This window comes from Myotis yumanensis, unplaced genomic scaffold, assembly GCF_028538775.1.
Source record: "Myotis yumanensis isolate MYYU_CA2020_CCGP unplaced genomic scaffold, mMyoYum1.0.hap1 SCAF_5, whole genome shotgun sequence".
NCBI lineage: Eukaryota > Metazoa > Chordata > Mammalia > Chiroptera > Vespertilionidae > Myotis > Myotis yumanensis.
Window position 1 is genome coordinate 21,117,742 of NW_027223756.1, and position 14,199 is coordinate 21,131,940.

A 14,199-nucleotide genomic window follows, 5' to 3' on the forward strand; every position below is an offset into this window, starting at 1 on the left:
GGACCTAGGGGGCCTCACGACCCCCACTCATGACCCATCCCCGGTCTTGGTCGTGCAGAAGCCCCGTTATGAGATCCGATGGAAGGTGATTGAATCTGTGAGCTCCGATGGCCATGAGTACATCTACGTGGACCCTATGCAGCTGCCCTACGACTCCACCTGGGAGCTGCCCCGGGACCAGCTTGTGCTTGGTCAGTTTGAGGAGCCCTCACAGGCAGTGTGTGGACATGGGGCGCGTGGGAAGATGACCTGAGGTCTGGTCCCAGCTTTGCCGTGACTAGCTTTGAGACTCAGGGCCGATGGATGTCTTGCCCTCTCGGCCCTCAGTCCCCGTTTGTACAGTGGGGACAAGACGATCCCCCAGGGACCATCCAGCATGGAGGTCATATGATCCCATGACTGTGAGAGATGGGACCCTTTGTGACGAGAAAGGAAGTATCAATTGAGGACAGGCCCGTGCTTAGTCTAGCTGGGAGGCTGAGGGGTGCAGAGGAGCTGTGCTCCCCTCTGGGGAGGGAGGAAAGCTTCCAGGGATTAAGATGGGCCAGAAAGCAGACACCAGGAAGGACCATGAAGCGCTGTGGTTTTAGGAGCCTCATTGGGGGAACACCTTAAGTCCAGGGTGGTTGAGGGCGGGGATGCAGCTTCCTGGTGGGCCAGGAGCTGAGGGATCATCTTTTCCCAGGACGTACCCTCGGCTCTGGGGCCTTTGGGCAGGTGGTGGAGGCCACGGCTCACGGCCTGAGCCATTCTCAGGCCACTATGAAAGTGGCCGTCAAGATGCTGAAATGTGAGTCCTGGGAGCACCCCCCACCTCTCTCCTGCCCGTCCCCGCACACCAGGCACTCCCAGAGCAGGCCAGGCCTGGTTCAGATTCGGATTCGCTGGGCACGAGGAGTACAGTCACTCTGCGTGCAGCCAGCCCCACTCTGAGGAAAGAGGCTTCCAAACCCCGCTCCCACCTCTGGCAGCCTCTTCCCTCCCCTGCTCCCTCCCCCCACCTCTTCCCCTCTCCTCGCATGTGGGTCCTTGCCACCCTTGGCCACCTGTGTCTTACAGCACAGACTTGGGCCAGAATAGGCCCCAGTGGGGCCTCCGTGGGGCCTCCGTGACAGGGCCAGGCCTGAGCCCCCTCTCTCCCTCAGCCACAGCCCGCAGCAGCGAGAAGCAAGCCCTCATGTCAGAGCTGAAGATCATGAGTCACCTCGGGCCCCACCTGAACGTGGTCAATCTGCTGGGAGCCTGCACCAAAGGAGGTACAGACCCAATTGCCCAGAGGATTCTGGGAAATGCCAGTGGCCAACGCCTGGCCCTCTCCACCGCTCCTCAGTCCAGGGACATCAGGGCACCCTCACTTTACAGAGCCAGATGGATGTGGGATTTAGAAACGCACAGCATCACAGCACTGACGAGGCCAGGGGACTGTTGAGGCCATCAGTCCATGGTTCCCAAATTAAGGGATCCTCTGACATTTTTAAATTTTTGCAATATATTTTATAATTGAATTTATTGGGGTGACATCTATCTATACAAAACCCTAATATGCAAATCGACCAAATGGTGGAATGACCAGTTGCTATGACGTGCACTAACCACCAGGGGGCAGACGCTCAATGCAGGATCTGCCCCCAGCCTGCAGGTCCTGACCAGCGGTGGCAAGGGGTGGGACCGGCGAGTGGGTGGCGCCAGGCAAGCCAAGGTGGTGCAAGCAGGGGCCCCGATCACCCTGCCAATCGCCCCACAGATCAGCCCTGATCACTGGCCAGGCCTAGGGACCTTACCCATGCACGAATTTCATGCACCGGGCCTCTAGTCGGTTAATAAAACCATACAGGTTTCAAGTGTGCAACTCAACAAAACCTCACCTGCACACTGCATTGTATGCTCACCACCAAAGTCAAGTCTCTTTCCACCACCGTTTATCCCCCCTTTTTCCTCACCCACCTCTCCCTTCCCCCCTTTTCCCTCTGGCAATCACCATACTGTTGTCTGTGTCTGTATTTTTGTTTTATTTTTTTCTTGATACATTTTAACAACTGTAATAAAGGATAGCTCATGCGACACTGAGATGAGTTGTGTCCCCACTACTGGAGACCACCAGCCTGCTAACTGGGAGCTGCCTTCATTCAGGTCATAGAATCAAGCCTTTCTGGCTAAGCATGTTTATTTGAAACTGTGATTACAAGATAGGCTGTTAGGCTGCAAAAACAAGGTTATTGCCATTTACAGTTGCTTATTGTGAGGTTTGGGATTTTCCTCAATATTGCACAACCAAAACAAAATACGGAAGTACATTGCACACACAGGCCAGTTTATGTCTGCAGCGATCACCCCATTTCACAACTTTTGTTCCCATTAATATCTTCAAGTTCCCACGGATTGACTTTAAGTAAATGTACTGTATTTAAATTTGAGCAGTAACCTGAGAGTAAATAATTGCCACTATTTGCTTTATAAACTGGGGTCCAAAATAAGCTTCAGTTTGAAAACCTATCAACAACAGCTGGCCCCTTTTAACAGCTGGGGAAGGTCAGGCTCAGGGAAACTACGTACCTTGCTCATGGTTACAGAGGCAGGAAAAGAACCCAGGTTTGCCAGGAGCCAAAGCCTCTTTGCCTTTGTACCAAGCCTCCTCTCCCACGTGCAGCCTGTCATTACTCTCATGGCCCTTAACGGAAGCCGAGGCCTCCCTGGGGACTGTCCCTGAGCCTGTCCCTCCGCAGGGCCCATCTACATCATCACCGAGTACTGCCGCTACGGGGACCTGGTGGACTACCTGCACCGCAACAAGCACACCTTCCTGCAGCACTGCTCCGACAAGCGCCGCCAGCCCGGCACCGAGCTCTACAGCAACGCTCTGCCTGTCGGGCTCCCGCTGCCCAGGTACCTGGAGGAAGGTGGGGAGATCCGAGGAGCACCTGCTTGCTCCCTCCTTGTCTAGTACAGGAAGCTGAGGCTGGGGAGGGTAGAGTGGGCCTGGGGCTTGGCCACCCCAGAAGGCATGACAATAACACTGATGTTAATGGCGGGGTCTGCTGCCACCTACTGACTGTCTGCAGTGTGCTAGGCCCTGTGCTAAGCACTGCAGATGTGACCCCTTGGTCCCACCCATGGTCCCCAGGCCTGACTCCACGCCCTACTCCTCGCTGTAGCTCCCACACCCTGTGCCCTGAGGTCAACCTAGCCCTTTCCTTCTTCTTTTCCAAAAATAACACCTTCGTTCTCTTGCTGGTTACAAAAGCAATATGTAGTTATTGCAGAGACAAGAGTAACTTTAGAAAAGCATTAAAAGACAGTAAAACTCGTCCCTGTCCTCCCCAACATTTTGATCCATTTTCTTCCAGTCTTTTTTCCACCTATCGAGACACGTGTCTATAGTTCCCCAGCTCTTCAGGGAGCTGATGCTGCAGGCAGAGGCTTCATTCAGATCATAGCTTGGCCTGAGCTCTCTGAGGACACACACTGGGTCTTATGTCATCTTGGCAGGCCCAGGGCCCAACTCAGGGCCCCACAGGTTGGTTGAAAGGGCTCTCGAGGTCACTCACATGACCATGACAGACTGGAGGAGGACTGAGTGAGGGAGAGAAGAAACACCTGAGTGACGGGGCCTCGAGGCCCCAGTGGTGAGCAGAGGGGCAGGAGGGGGACAAGAAGGGAAAGCCTGGGACCTCTCCTTCTGTGACGCTCCTCTCGCCCCCAGCCACATGTCTCCCGGGGAGAGTGACGGTGGCTACATGGACATGAGCAAGGACGAATCGGTGGACTACGTGCCCATGCTGGACATGAAAGGAGACATCAAATATGCAGACATCGAGTCCTCCAACTACATGGCTCCTTACGATAACTACGTGCCCTCTGGTGGGTGCGCGGGGTCCTCTCACCTGTATGGCCCTCGCACCTGCGCAGTGACGCATTCTTTTCAAAGCCTTTCACATGTCCCGCTGGAGAACAGCCCTGGGAGGGAGCTGGCCTTGTGCCCATTTCATAGATGCAGAAAGTGAGGGCAGCCACCTGCCCAAAGCTGCTGTGGTGGAGCCCCAATATGAACTCCAGTTTCTGGGTCCAGACATATATATGCAGCCTACATGGAGGGGAAGCTACGGTCGGGGAGTACCTGGCTTCCTGGGCCTTGGGGAAGAGGGATCAGCTCAGAGTAGGCCCCAGGCTGAGCTGGCGCCCCTGTAAAGGGCAGGCCAGGCCAAGTAGTCCGGGGAAAATGCGACAGTTTTTCTGGGCAAGAAAGGCTCTGATAATGTAGGAGAGGTTCCAGTTAGATATTTGGAAATTGCTTTCCTTTGGGGGAGATGTAGAGGATCAGTAGCCCCTGTCTCGGACAGTTAGCCTCCAGGAGCCAAAGAGCAGAGTCCTGTGGGCCATGGGAACAAGACGTGCTGACCTTCTGCTCTCCTCTAGCTCCCGAGAGGACCTGTCGAGCGACCCTGATCAACGAGTCCCCGGTGCTTAGCTACACGGATCTTGTGGGCTTCAGCTACCAGGTGGCCAATGGCATGGAGTTCCTGGCCTCCAAGAATGTACGTGTGGTCCCAGTGGGCAGATGGAGGTCATGGGGAGGTGGGTCACCCAGCCACCCAGGGTCCTCCAGGTACACTGCTCTACACAGTAGCTTCGCCCCGTCGGGTGGATGAGGACAGTGAATGCCCTCACCACGTGGTCCCTCTCCCCGTGTGGTCCCCCCACACCACATGGCTCCTCTCATCTGGACATGATGCATTTTTCCCAAAGCACTTGACACAGAGGGTCTTTCCCCACAATTGCCCCAGGGCCTCAGCTCCCATCCTCCCCTCCCCCAGTGTGTCCACCGAGACCTGGCAGCCAGGAATGTGCTCATCTGTGAGGGCAAGCTGGTCAAAATCTGTGACTTCGGCCTTGCTCGTGACATCATGCGGGACTCTAACTACATCTCCAAAGGCAGCGTGAGTACCTTCCCCACCCCCTGCGTCTCTGCCCCTCCCGGTCAGCCTGGCTGCAGCTCAGAGGGGATCGGGTCAGGGGTCCTCGTAGTCTAACCTGCCCAGCAGTGACGGCTCGGCCTGCCCAGCCATGTGTGCAGGGACAGGAAGGGAGCCACGAGCTGGGCATGGGGTGGGAGCGGGCAGAGATGCTGAGGCTTGCAGGGTGAGCTCGGGCTCAGATTTGCTAGTCATGACAGGGGGCAAGGGACCAGCTGTAATGGGTCCCGGGGAGTTTGGAGGGGGAGCAGGCCAAATGTGTTGTCCCAACGGTGGCTGGAGGGAGAGGAGGAAGCCGAGGTGTCAGCTGAGACAGATGGATAGGTGGCAGGCAGTATTTGGTTAAAATATGACCACCCTGCCTCCCATTCGTGTGCCCACTTTCTACATTGGGACAGTGAACCCCAGAGCTGGAGGGACGCTAGGCCACAGAGATCGGAGGCAGCCAGGATCAGAGCCGGGTGGACCTTGGCATGTCCCCGGCTCCCACGCTGCCCTGCTAGCTCAGTCAGGGGCTCTCCAGGTCAGGGAGGAAGCCTGCTCCGTGAGGAGCCTCAGACCCTGGGGTGACCATGACCACAGCTGCGGGAAAGGAACTCAGCCGCCTGACCCTCTGGCCAGCACTGGGATGGACATGGGAACTGTGTGCCAGCAGATAGGCCCTCAGGGACCAGGGAGGGAGAGGAGCTGGGTGGGAACTGCCAGGTCTCCCCCCTACCCCCCTCCCCCCCCTCCGCCCCCCGCCCAGGTGCAGGGTGGGGCTCGGCCCCTCCTCACCCTCAGACCCACCTGCCCTCCCGCAGACCTTCCTGCCGCTGAAGTGGATGGCCCCTGAGAGCATCTTCAACAGCCTCTACACCACCCTGAGCGACGTGTGGTCCTTTGGGATCCTTCTCTGGGAGATCTTCACCCTGGGTATGCCTCCTTCTCCCCACAGTCCTCAGTGGCCTGGCAGGGTACCCTCCCTGACCATTCACACCTCCAGCCTGGCAGGGCTGTGATCAGACTCTGGGACAGCGATCGGGGCTCAGGCTCAGGGCCCAGCTCTGCTGCTTTCTTACTGCTGTGTGTCCTTGGCAAGGCTCTTGCCCGCTCTGGGCCTCTTTACCTCCCCATCTGAGCGTCCAGGGGTTTGGACAGTGACGTCCGAAAGCCTGCTTGGCTCTGGGAGGGTCGCAGTCTGTCCAGAGCCATGAAGGAGCCACAGTTCTCAATCCCAAGGTCGCCTTCCCCGCCACCCAGCCCTGGCACGAAGGTTTCTCACCACTTTTCAACACGCCTGAGCCCGTGTATCTCCTCTCTTGTCTTTGCTCCCTGGCAGGTGGCACCCCTTACCCAGAGCTGCCCATGAACGAGCAGTTTTACAATGCCATCAAGCGGGGCTACCGCATGGCCCAGCCTGCCCACGCCTCCGACGAGATGTGAGTGGCGCATTTGGGAGAACGTTTTGGGCGCAAAACATAGATGCCCCACTTTACCAGCTTAAGCCAACAGTAGCTTGATTGGTGCAGAGATCTAGAAAAACCGAGGTCTGGCTGGATCCAGGTGTGCAGCTGAGGTCATCGGCGATCTCTCCGCTGCCCGGCCTCCTATTCAGGCTGGCACTGCCCAGTGGCTGCGTCCTGCTGCTTTCACCTCAGTTCCAGCAAAAGACCCAGAGCTGATTGTTGTGGCTCAGCTGGGGTCACGTGCCCATCCAGAACCAGCCACTGAGCTGAGGGGATGCGGACTCCTACTGGCCAGGCCTGGGTCACGTGCCCACCCAAGTGTGGCCAACCCCACTGAACCACTGAGCCGGGCTGGAGGGAGGGCTTCCCAAGGGGATATCCAGGCGCAACAACGGGAAAACAAACACCTATCCACCCCCCTTCCCCAATCCTTCATGGCTCACCTTTCCGGGGTGGCAGCCGCCTCCCCCCCCCCCGCCCCCCCGCCCCCGGCCCCGTGCCCTGTGTCAGAGACCCTGACCCCTTGCACCTCTCCCCAGCTACGAGATCATGCAGAAGTGCTGGGAAGAGAAGTTTGAGATTCGTCCCCCCTTCTCCCAGCTGGTGCTGCTTCTGGAGAGGCTGCTGGGCGAGGGTTACAAAAAGGTATGTCGAGGCAGCGTGGGGGAGGGACGGAGAGTTCTGGTCCAGAATCAGACACCGGCACAAGGCTGCTGTAACATGCCGGTATTTGGGGGGCCACCCTGTACCCTCACCTGACCTCAGTTTCCCTGCTGGAACCAATAAGGGATGGGCTGGAGATAGGAGTTTATTTTAGCAGCACAGAGTTCTGAAATGAAACCCACGTGGAAGCTGACGGGTTTAAAGTAGAGAAGGGAGCTCACGGCGCCCGCCATCCTGCATCCTGCCTCACGCCGTCTCACCTGGGCCAAATCTTGCATCTCCATCGGAGGCCTGAACTTCCTGAGGCTAGATGACTGCTGAGGGCCTGGCCACTTGGGCCCCATCCAGGCTCAGACACGGCAGATGGAGCCAGCTGGGCCACACCTCCCTGCCCACAGCAGGAACTAGAGCAGGGAGATGCCCGTCTCCTTTGGCCCAGACACAGCCCCTTCCCTAGGCCCATTCCTAACCCCGCTCCCACCCCGGGTGTGGTTACACTCAGGGACCCGTGAGCTGGAGTCGGGTGGTCCCCATTCGGAAGTTTGGGAAACGGGACCCACTGAAGGAGGTTGAGGCAGGATGAGACAGCACCTGTCTGGTCTGAAGTGGGGGACGTGTTAGCGTCTCGGGTGCTTGTCCCCTGGCAGCCCCCTCCCTGGGTGGCCCTAAGCTCACCTTGTCTTGTGAGACTTTGGACAATTGTGCTTCCTCTCTGAGCACCAGTTGCCGATTTCCACAAGACTCGAGTGGCTGGGTCAGAATCTAACTGTTGGACGACCCCTAAAGGCTTTCCTGACCTGGCCTTCCCTGTCTCTTGGGTGCCCCCTGCCCCTCGGAGCAGAAGTACCAGCAGGTGGACGAGGAGTTTCTGAGGAGCGACCACCCGGCTGTCCTTCGGTCCCAAGCCCGCTTCCCTGGCTTCCATGGCCTCCGACCCCCGCTGGACACCAGCTCAGTCCTCTATACTGCTGTGCAGCCCAACGAGGGTGACAATGACTATATCATCCCCCTGCCCGACCCCAAACCCGAGGTTGCTGATGAAGGCCCACTGGAGGGCTCCCCCAGCCTTGCCAGGTAATCACTGTGGCCCAGGGTGTGCAATACTGTGCACAGTGTGTGTGTGTGTGTCTATGGCATCAGGCTTGCCTTAGAAGTAAGTTACTAGAGTCAGCACTTATTCCTGCCAGTGAATTGAACTCATTGGACCTCTGATGCCCTCAAGTGGAAAGGGCAGGTTGGTGAGAGAAAGAATAGGCTGGGATTTGTCTGCAAAGTAGTTGTTTCCTTTAAAGGAGCCCTCATAGGCCCAGCCAGCGAGGCTCAGTGGTTGAGTGTCAACCTTTGAACCAGGAGGTCACATTGTGATTCTGGTCAGGGCACATGCCCGGGTTGCAGGCTCGATCCCGAGGGAGGGCATGCAGGAGGCAGCCAATCAGTGATTCTCTCATTATTGATGTTTCTCTCTCTCGCCCTTCCTCTCTGAAATCAATAAAAGTCTATTTTAAGTTGACTGATTGATTTCAGAGAGGAAGGGGGGCGAGAGAGAGAGAGAGAGAGAGAGAACTTGCAACCTGAGCACGTGCCCTGACCAGGAATCCGACTGTGACCTCCTGGTTCATAGGTCAATGCGTAACCACGAAGCCACACCAGTCAGGCTCTCTCTATATATTTAAACAACAAACAGGCCACCTGCTCTCTCCTCTAGGCCCTGTCCTAGCCATAAGGAGAAGAGGAAGAAACCTAATTAGCACCCCAGCTCCCACGTGTTACCACGGGGCATTGCCAGCCCCAGGCCTGAGGTCTGTCGTTAGAACCACGCCTTGGGGGCTCTGGGGAGCTGGCGCGGTTGTAGGAGGCAGAGGTACCTACAGTTCAGGCCAGAATTCAGACTGGGAAGCAGGCTCGTGCTTTCCTTGCCTTGGGATGTGGTGAAGTTAGAGAATGGGGAGGGCTTTGGAGGAAGCCCCAGCTATTGCCTGGACTTGCTGTTCAGACAGTGTCCCCCCTTGGCTGGAGAGAAGGGTTCCCCACGAGGCCAGACCCAGCCCACGGTGAAGTGGCAGGAGCCCCACCTGGGTCCCAGCTCTGCTTGGAGACCGGCAGGCGCCTGCTCTCTCTGAGCACGAGGAGCACACAGGACTGAGAAGGTCCCCAGCCTGTGGAAGCAGCTAACAGTCAAGGCTCCGGTAGACAGTGTGCAGAGGACTTAAGCTCAGGGTTCAAACAGCTTGGGGTGTGAATGCCCCCCGCCCCCATGTGTGTCCTCGGGCAAGTTGCTTGCCATCTCTGAACTTCAGTTTCCTCATCTGTAAAATAAAAACCATAAGCCCTTCAGTTTGGAGGTTGCTGTGAGGGTTAAATGAGGCAGTATACACCTTCAGGGGTGCAGGAGATGACGACACTGATGAGTGAGGAATAGGCTTTGGAGGAGCCGGATCGCTATGAAGCGCTGTGTGGTGCCGGACAATGACTGAACCTCTCTGAGCGGCACTTTCCTCGCGGTGCCTGCCCTGCATAGTCCTTACAAGGATTAATGAGCCAAAGTGTGTAACGTGCACAGTGCCAGGCCGGACACAGAAAGCTCTTGAACGCTGTTGTTGTTTTACTGTGGTTTCCTTCAGCCTCTCCTTCACTGGCCTTCTCCCTCTAGCTCCACCCTGAATGAAGTCAACACCTCCTCGACCATCTCCTGTGACAGCCCCCTGGAGCCCCAAGAGGAACCAGAACCAGAGCCCCAGCCTGAGTCCCAGGTGCAGCCAGAGGCAGAGCCGGAGTGGCTGCCGGATTCAAGCTGCCCCCGGCACCAGGCTGAGGCAGAGGACAGCTTCCTGTAGGGGGCTGGCCCCCACCTTGCCCTGCCCGAAGCTCCCCCTCTACCTCCCAGCACCCTGCGCCTGCTGGCCTGGCCTGCCGGGCCTCCCATCGCTGTCCTATCAGCTTTTGCTCCTGACATGTTGCACCCCAACCCCTGGGGCTGGCTTAGGAGGCAGGATCCCTGCAGCGGCCATGACCAGCCCTCTGTTCTGGGGAGGCCATGTGACTCTGAGCCAGAGTTCTCCCAAAGGACTCAGTTGGCCCATCTGTAAGATGGGGAAGTCGGACTTGGTGACCCACAATCTGGGGTTCTCCCCCTGGCTGACGAGGGGAAACCTGGAATCCTGGGAGATTCTCAAGGTTCATGAGGTGGTAGAGGAACTGTTTTCTGTTCTGCCAGCCACCCCTCAAGGAGCTCAGCGATCTCCTTGTACTTTATCTGCCCCTAAGCTGGGGAGGGGACCTGGTGTCCCTGGCTCCTGGCTTAGCTGGGGCCTGGCCTTGGACAGTGTTGCCTCCTCCCTCAACGCCAGTCTTCACTCTCCCAGGCCCGAGCTGGTCTGGGGCCGTCCATGCTTAATGAGAGCGAGGGGCTGAGCCAAAGCCAGGACATTCGGGCCTGTAGCCCCTGCCCCAGGCACACGGAGCCACCTCCCCATACAGAGTGCCCTGTCCATGTCTTCCTGGCTCCCGCGTCCTCATCACTGCCAGTCTTACTCCACCACCAGTCTCCAGGGCCGGACGGACCCACATCTGTGATGAGTGTGTGACGTGCCTGTGCAACGTGTCCACACATAAGGACCAGTTTGTGGACCGTATGCGCACTGGACCCGCCGAGAGACCGTGCAGGAATCCCTGGCCCTCTCTGGGCCCGCTTTCCCTGTTGAAATGAGCAGGTTGGACTCATTGACTTCTGGTGCCTGCCAGCACGAACATTCTGAAATATTCCTAGGGTGCACACTTGCCCGGATAAAGCAAAGCCGAACACCCCAAACCTCCATCCTGGGGGTCAGCTGGGATCTGAGATTCCAGTCCACATACCACACTCCAGGCATTCAGCAACGTGCCCCGTCCCCAGGCCCCGGCAAGTTCCAAAAGGCCAGCTGCCCAGGCCTGGACTTGAGGGACAGCAAGGACATGGGAAGACCACAGGGGCCCTTTCAGCACCCACAATGACCTCTGGAGCTGCCCGGGGCCACAGAGGCGGAGAGGGCAAATCAGAGTGCCCGGTGCGCCTCCCGCTCCAGCACCTGCTGTCCAGGTCTGTGCCAAAGACAATGCACAGTTAGGGCCCCCGGGGGCCCTGGAAACGACAAGAAGACTTGAAGGGGAACCTGGGAAAGGGGTACAAGAGGTGGATACTCTGAGGGTTGCCTTCTCACCTGCCAGCTGCCCCATCCCTGAGGTCTGGCTTGTCACTGCCCAGGCCCACTCACCTCACTGTCTCTGCCAGCCACCCAGCCCATTGAAGTGCTCAAGGAGCGAGGGCTGTGGCCAAGACGGCAGGGGGTGAAGGGGGTGGCACCACCCCCTATGCTGTTGGCACCTCCCTGCTCCGGGCCCCTGAGGAGAGGGACTGGGCTGTCACTACGGTACCAAAGATGTAATCACCTAGGTTTACAAGTATTTTTAGGACTCACATTAACTCACATTTATACCACAGAAGTGCTATTTTATATGCCAGCAAAATTTCCTATCTGTGTACTTTTTTGTAAGGGAAAGATTTTAATATTAAACTGGTGCTTCTCACAGACTCGGTGATCTCTGGCGGCTTCGGGAACCTGCGTCTGGTTGGTGGCAGGAGTGGAATGAGGCCAACAGGCCTCACCCCAGCCACAGGGACCCCACGCAGGTCCCTTCAGCACTGAGTCTGGTTTCCATGGAAGATGGGCATTTTCACACCCCACCCCACCTCACCCCTTGCTAGTAGCTGGGTGACCTGGACACTGGGCTTCGGTTTTCCAAGCTGGGAAAAGGGAGGGCTCCCCTGGCTCTGCAGGTGCCTGGCCCTGGGGTGGGCAGGACTGTTCACAGGCTCAGAAGCCTGAGGCCCTCCTGCCGTCCCACCCCACCCACCCCACCCCACACCACCATGTGCTTTGGCTTTGGCTATTAAGCTTCCCCCCGCCCCGCCCTCCCCATCCACTCTGCCTGGGGCCAGGTTGCGTCCGAAGTGATTCCTGAGAGGCGCAGCATCCACTACAGCCCAGGATCCAGGCCCCATGAGCAATGGGGTCCCAGGTAGGAGGAGGGCAGACAGAGCACCCAAGGGGACAGAGCAGGAAGAAGTGAGGAGACAGGGTGAAGGGGAGAGGAAGAGGAATGAAGAAGGATGTTGGGGGCGTGCAGCCAGGGCAAGGCCAGGGAGGGAGAGGGGCTGGCTGTGGCTCTGAGGGCAGGCTCGCCAGGCTGGGCAGGGGGGTGCACACCTGGTAGGACCCCCGCCCCTCATGACTGCAGGAGTTCAGGGGTGTGGGGCTGCCGTGAGCCAGGCGTCCTGGTACCTGTTGGTCAGCTCGGTTCCTCCCATTGGCTCCACTGCCCGACCCAGCTGGGAGACCCTGGCAGGAGCAGGGGCCAGAGGCCATAGAGCTACCAGGGGCAGGGGGTCAACTGCAGGGGTCCTGGGCCCAGGTTGGACCTTCCTGGGCCTCCCACCTGGGCCCTTTGGGAAAGGTCATCTGAGATGGAACCAGGTTTGTCACAGCTCACGGTGTGACCTTGGCCACCCCTTGCTCTCGCTGAGCTGGGGAGGGACATCTTGCTGGGGGGGGGAGGGGGCACCCTGTTTTGGGGCCTCTCCCTCGACTGCCTCCAGGAGTCTGGGGCTGTGGCTGCTCTGGGGAGAGGAAGGGAGACGGGGCAGCTCTGACTCACGTCCCAGCCCAGCCGCCAACTCAGGAGCAGCTGAGCCAGGCCAGGGGAAACCCCGCCAGAGGCAGGGCCCAGCCAGGCCAAGCCCACCCTCCGGGGTCCTGACTTGACCCCTTCTCTGCTGGCTGTGGTAGCCGATGAATAAGCCAAGACCTGTATCCACCCTGTGACCCTGCGAAGAGAATAAACAAGCACATTCCAGATGGGATTCCCCTCCCTCACGGAAAAAGCGTCCGTCTGGAGGGCAGGAGGCTTGCTCCTGCCGCCTCAGGCTGCTCCACACTGGACCTGGCGGATCACCAGGCAAGCCTCCATTTCCCCAGCAGTAAGTGGAGCTAATGCTGCTGTGCAGAGATCAGGGATGATAAAACGCAGCTGAGCACTGCTGAGCCGTTACTAAGTGCCAGGGCTGTCCTGCTTCACACACGTTTTCTCATTTGACCCAAACAAGAACCTTATGAGCCAGGTACCACTATTCTCATTCTAGTGACCCAGTGCATGGATCCGTGCACATTGAAAGGAAATTAATTAGAAGAAATATTTTAATATCGCTATTCGCCCTTTCTCTATAATAGAAATGCCAAACAAATTCACAATCGACAATGACAGATGGAAACACACGTGTGCGATTGGCACCAGCCAGAACTTTATATGTATCGCGCATGCGTGAGTCAACTTGGTCTTTTATAGATATAGAATAAAGTTGCTTAATTAGAGCTGCTTTCTGATTTAGCTAAACTTTTTCCAGCCCAGTGGAGCTGGAAATTAATTCTCTTTCAGGTCATTGTTAGCAACACAGCAGTAAATATCAACACAAAGCACATTATTATTGTAGGTCACACAGGGAGAACAAAGGGTAAAATATTTAACTGCAGCGGTGTTTGACTATATTCTGTGCAGTGAGAAAACCTGAAGTCATTTTCAAGATCTACTATTTCTTCTTTTCCGTCGGGTCAAGTTTCTAAACTTTCTAAATCTCCGTTTTTCTGGCTAATGAAAAGAAAATAGGATTCTACTGAGTCTCCTATCTACCTGAGGATCAAATGAGATGAGGCACGGGAAAATGCTTCACAGACATTTGGTTAAAGTATAAAATGTTTGCACCTGGCTATAAAGTAAGTTGTGTTCCTGGGCTGAAGAAACTTCAAGGAGGCTAGTTGCTAGGGAGAGGAAGCTGGTACCCAGTGCCCACAGCCACCATTTCCGGGTTAGGCTGGGCTGTGGGCCGCATTTTGCACCATGGGGTCTCGGCAGCGTTGGCTACGATTTGGTGGGCTGTCGCTCCAGGGTGGTGGCAGGGCCTATGTCCCACTTGGGGGAAGCTGAGTGTGGCTTTGTGGGCACCAGGTTTGCGGTGCCGTTTCTTTGTAAATGGCCAGTGCACATCACGGCAGCTCCTGCGTTGAGCATCTGCCCCCTGGTGGTCAGTG

General features: G+C 57.2%; 1 protein-coding gene across 5 annotated transcripts in view; it reads left to right on the plus strand.

The window, feature by feature from the left end:
• Positions 1-11,648, plus strand: part of PDGFRB (platelet derived growth factor receptor beta) — a 36,065-nt gene extending 24,417 nt beyond the window's left edge. For all 5 annotated transcript variants that reach the window (XM_070414605.1, XM_070414606.1, XM_070414607.1 and 2 more), the window contains 12 exons: positions 59-191; positions 686-790; positions 1,146-1,256; positions 2,724-2,883; positions 3,701-3,858; positions 4,414-4,532; positions 4,812-4,934; positions 5,774-5,885; positions 6,292-6,391; positions 6,958-7,063; positions 7,923-8,155; positions 9,732-11,648. In XM_070414605.1, coding sequence (XP_070270706.1) covers positions 59-191; positions 686-790; positions 1,146-1,256; positions 2,724-2,883; positions 3,701-3,858; positions 4,414-4,532; positions 4,812-4,934; positions 5,774-5,885; positions 6,292-6,391; positions 6,958-7,063; positions 7,923-8,155; positions 9,732-9,915 — 1,644 coding nt within the window. In that variant the 3' untranslated portion in view covers positions 9,916-11,648. The remainder of the gene's footprint in view (positions 1-58; positions 192-685; positions 791-1,145; positions 1,257-2,723; positions 2,884-3,700; positions 3,859-4,413; positions 4,533-4,811; positions 4,935-5,773; positions 5,886-6,291; positions 6,392-6,957; positions 7,064-7,922; positions 8,156-9,731) is intronic.
• The last annotated feature ends 2,551 nt before the right edge of the window (positions 11,649-14,199 follow it).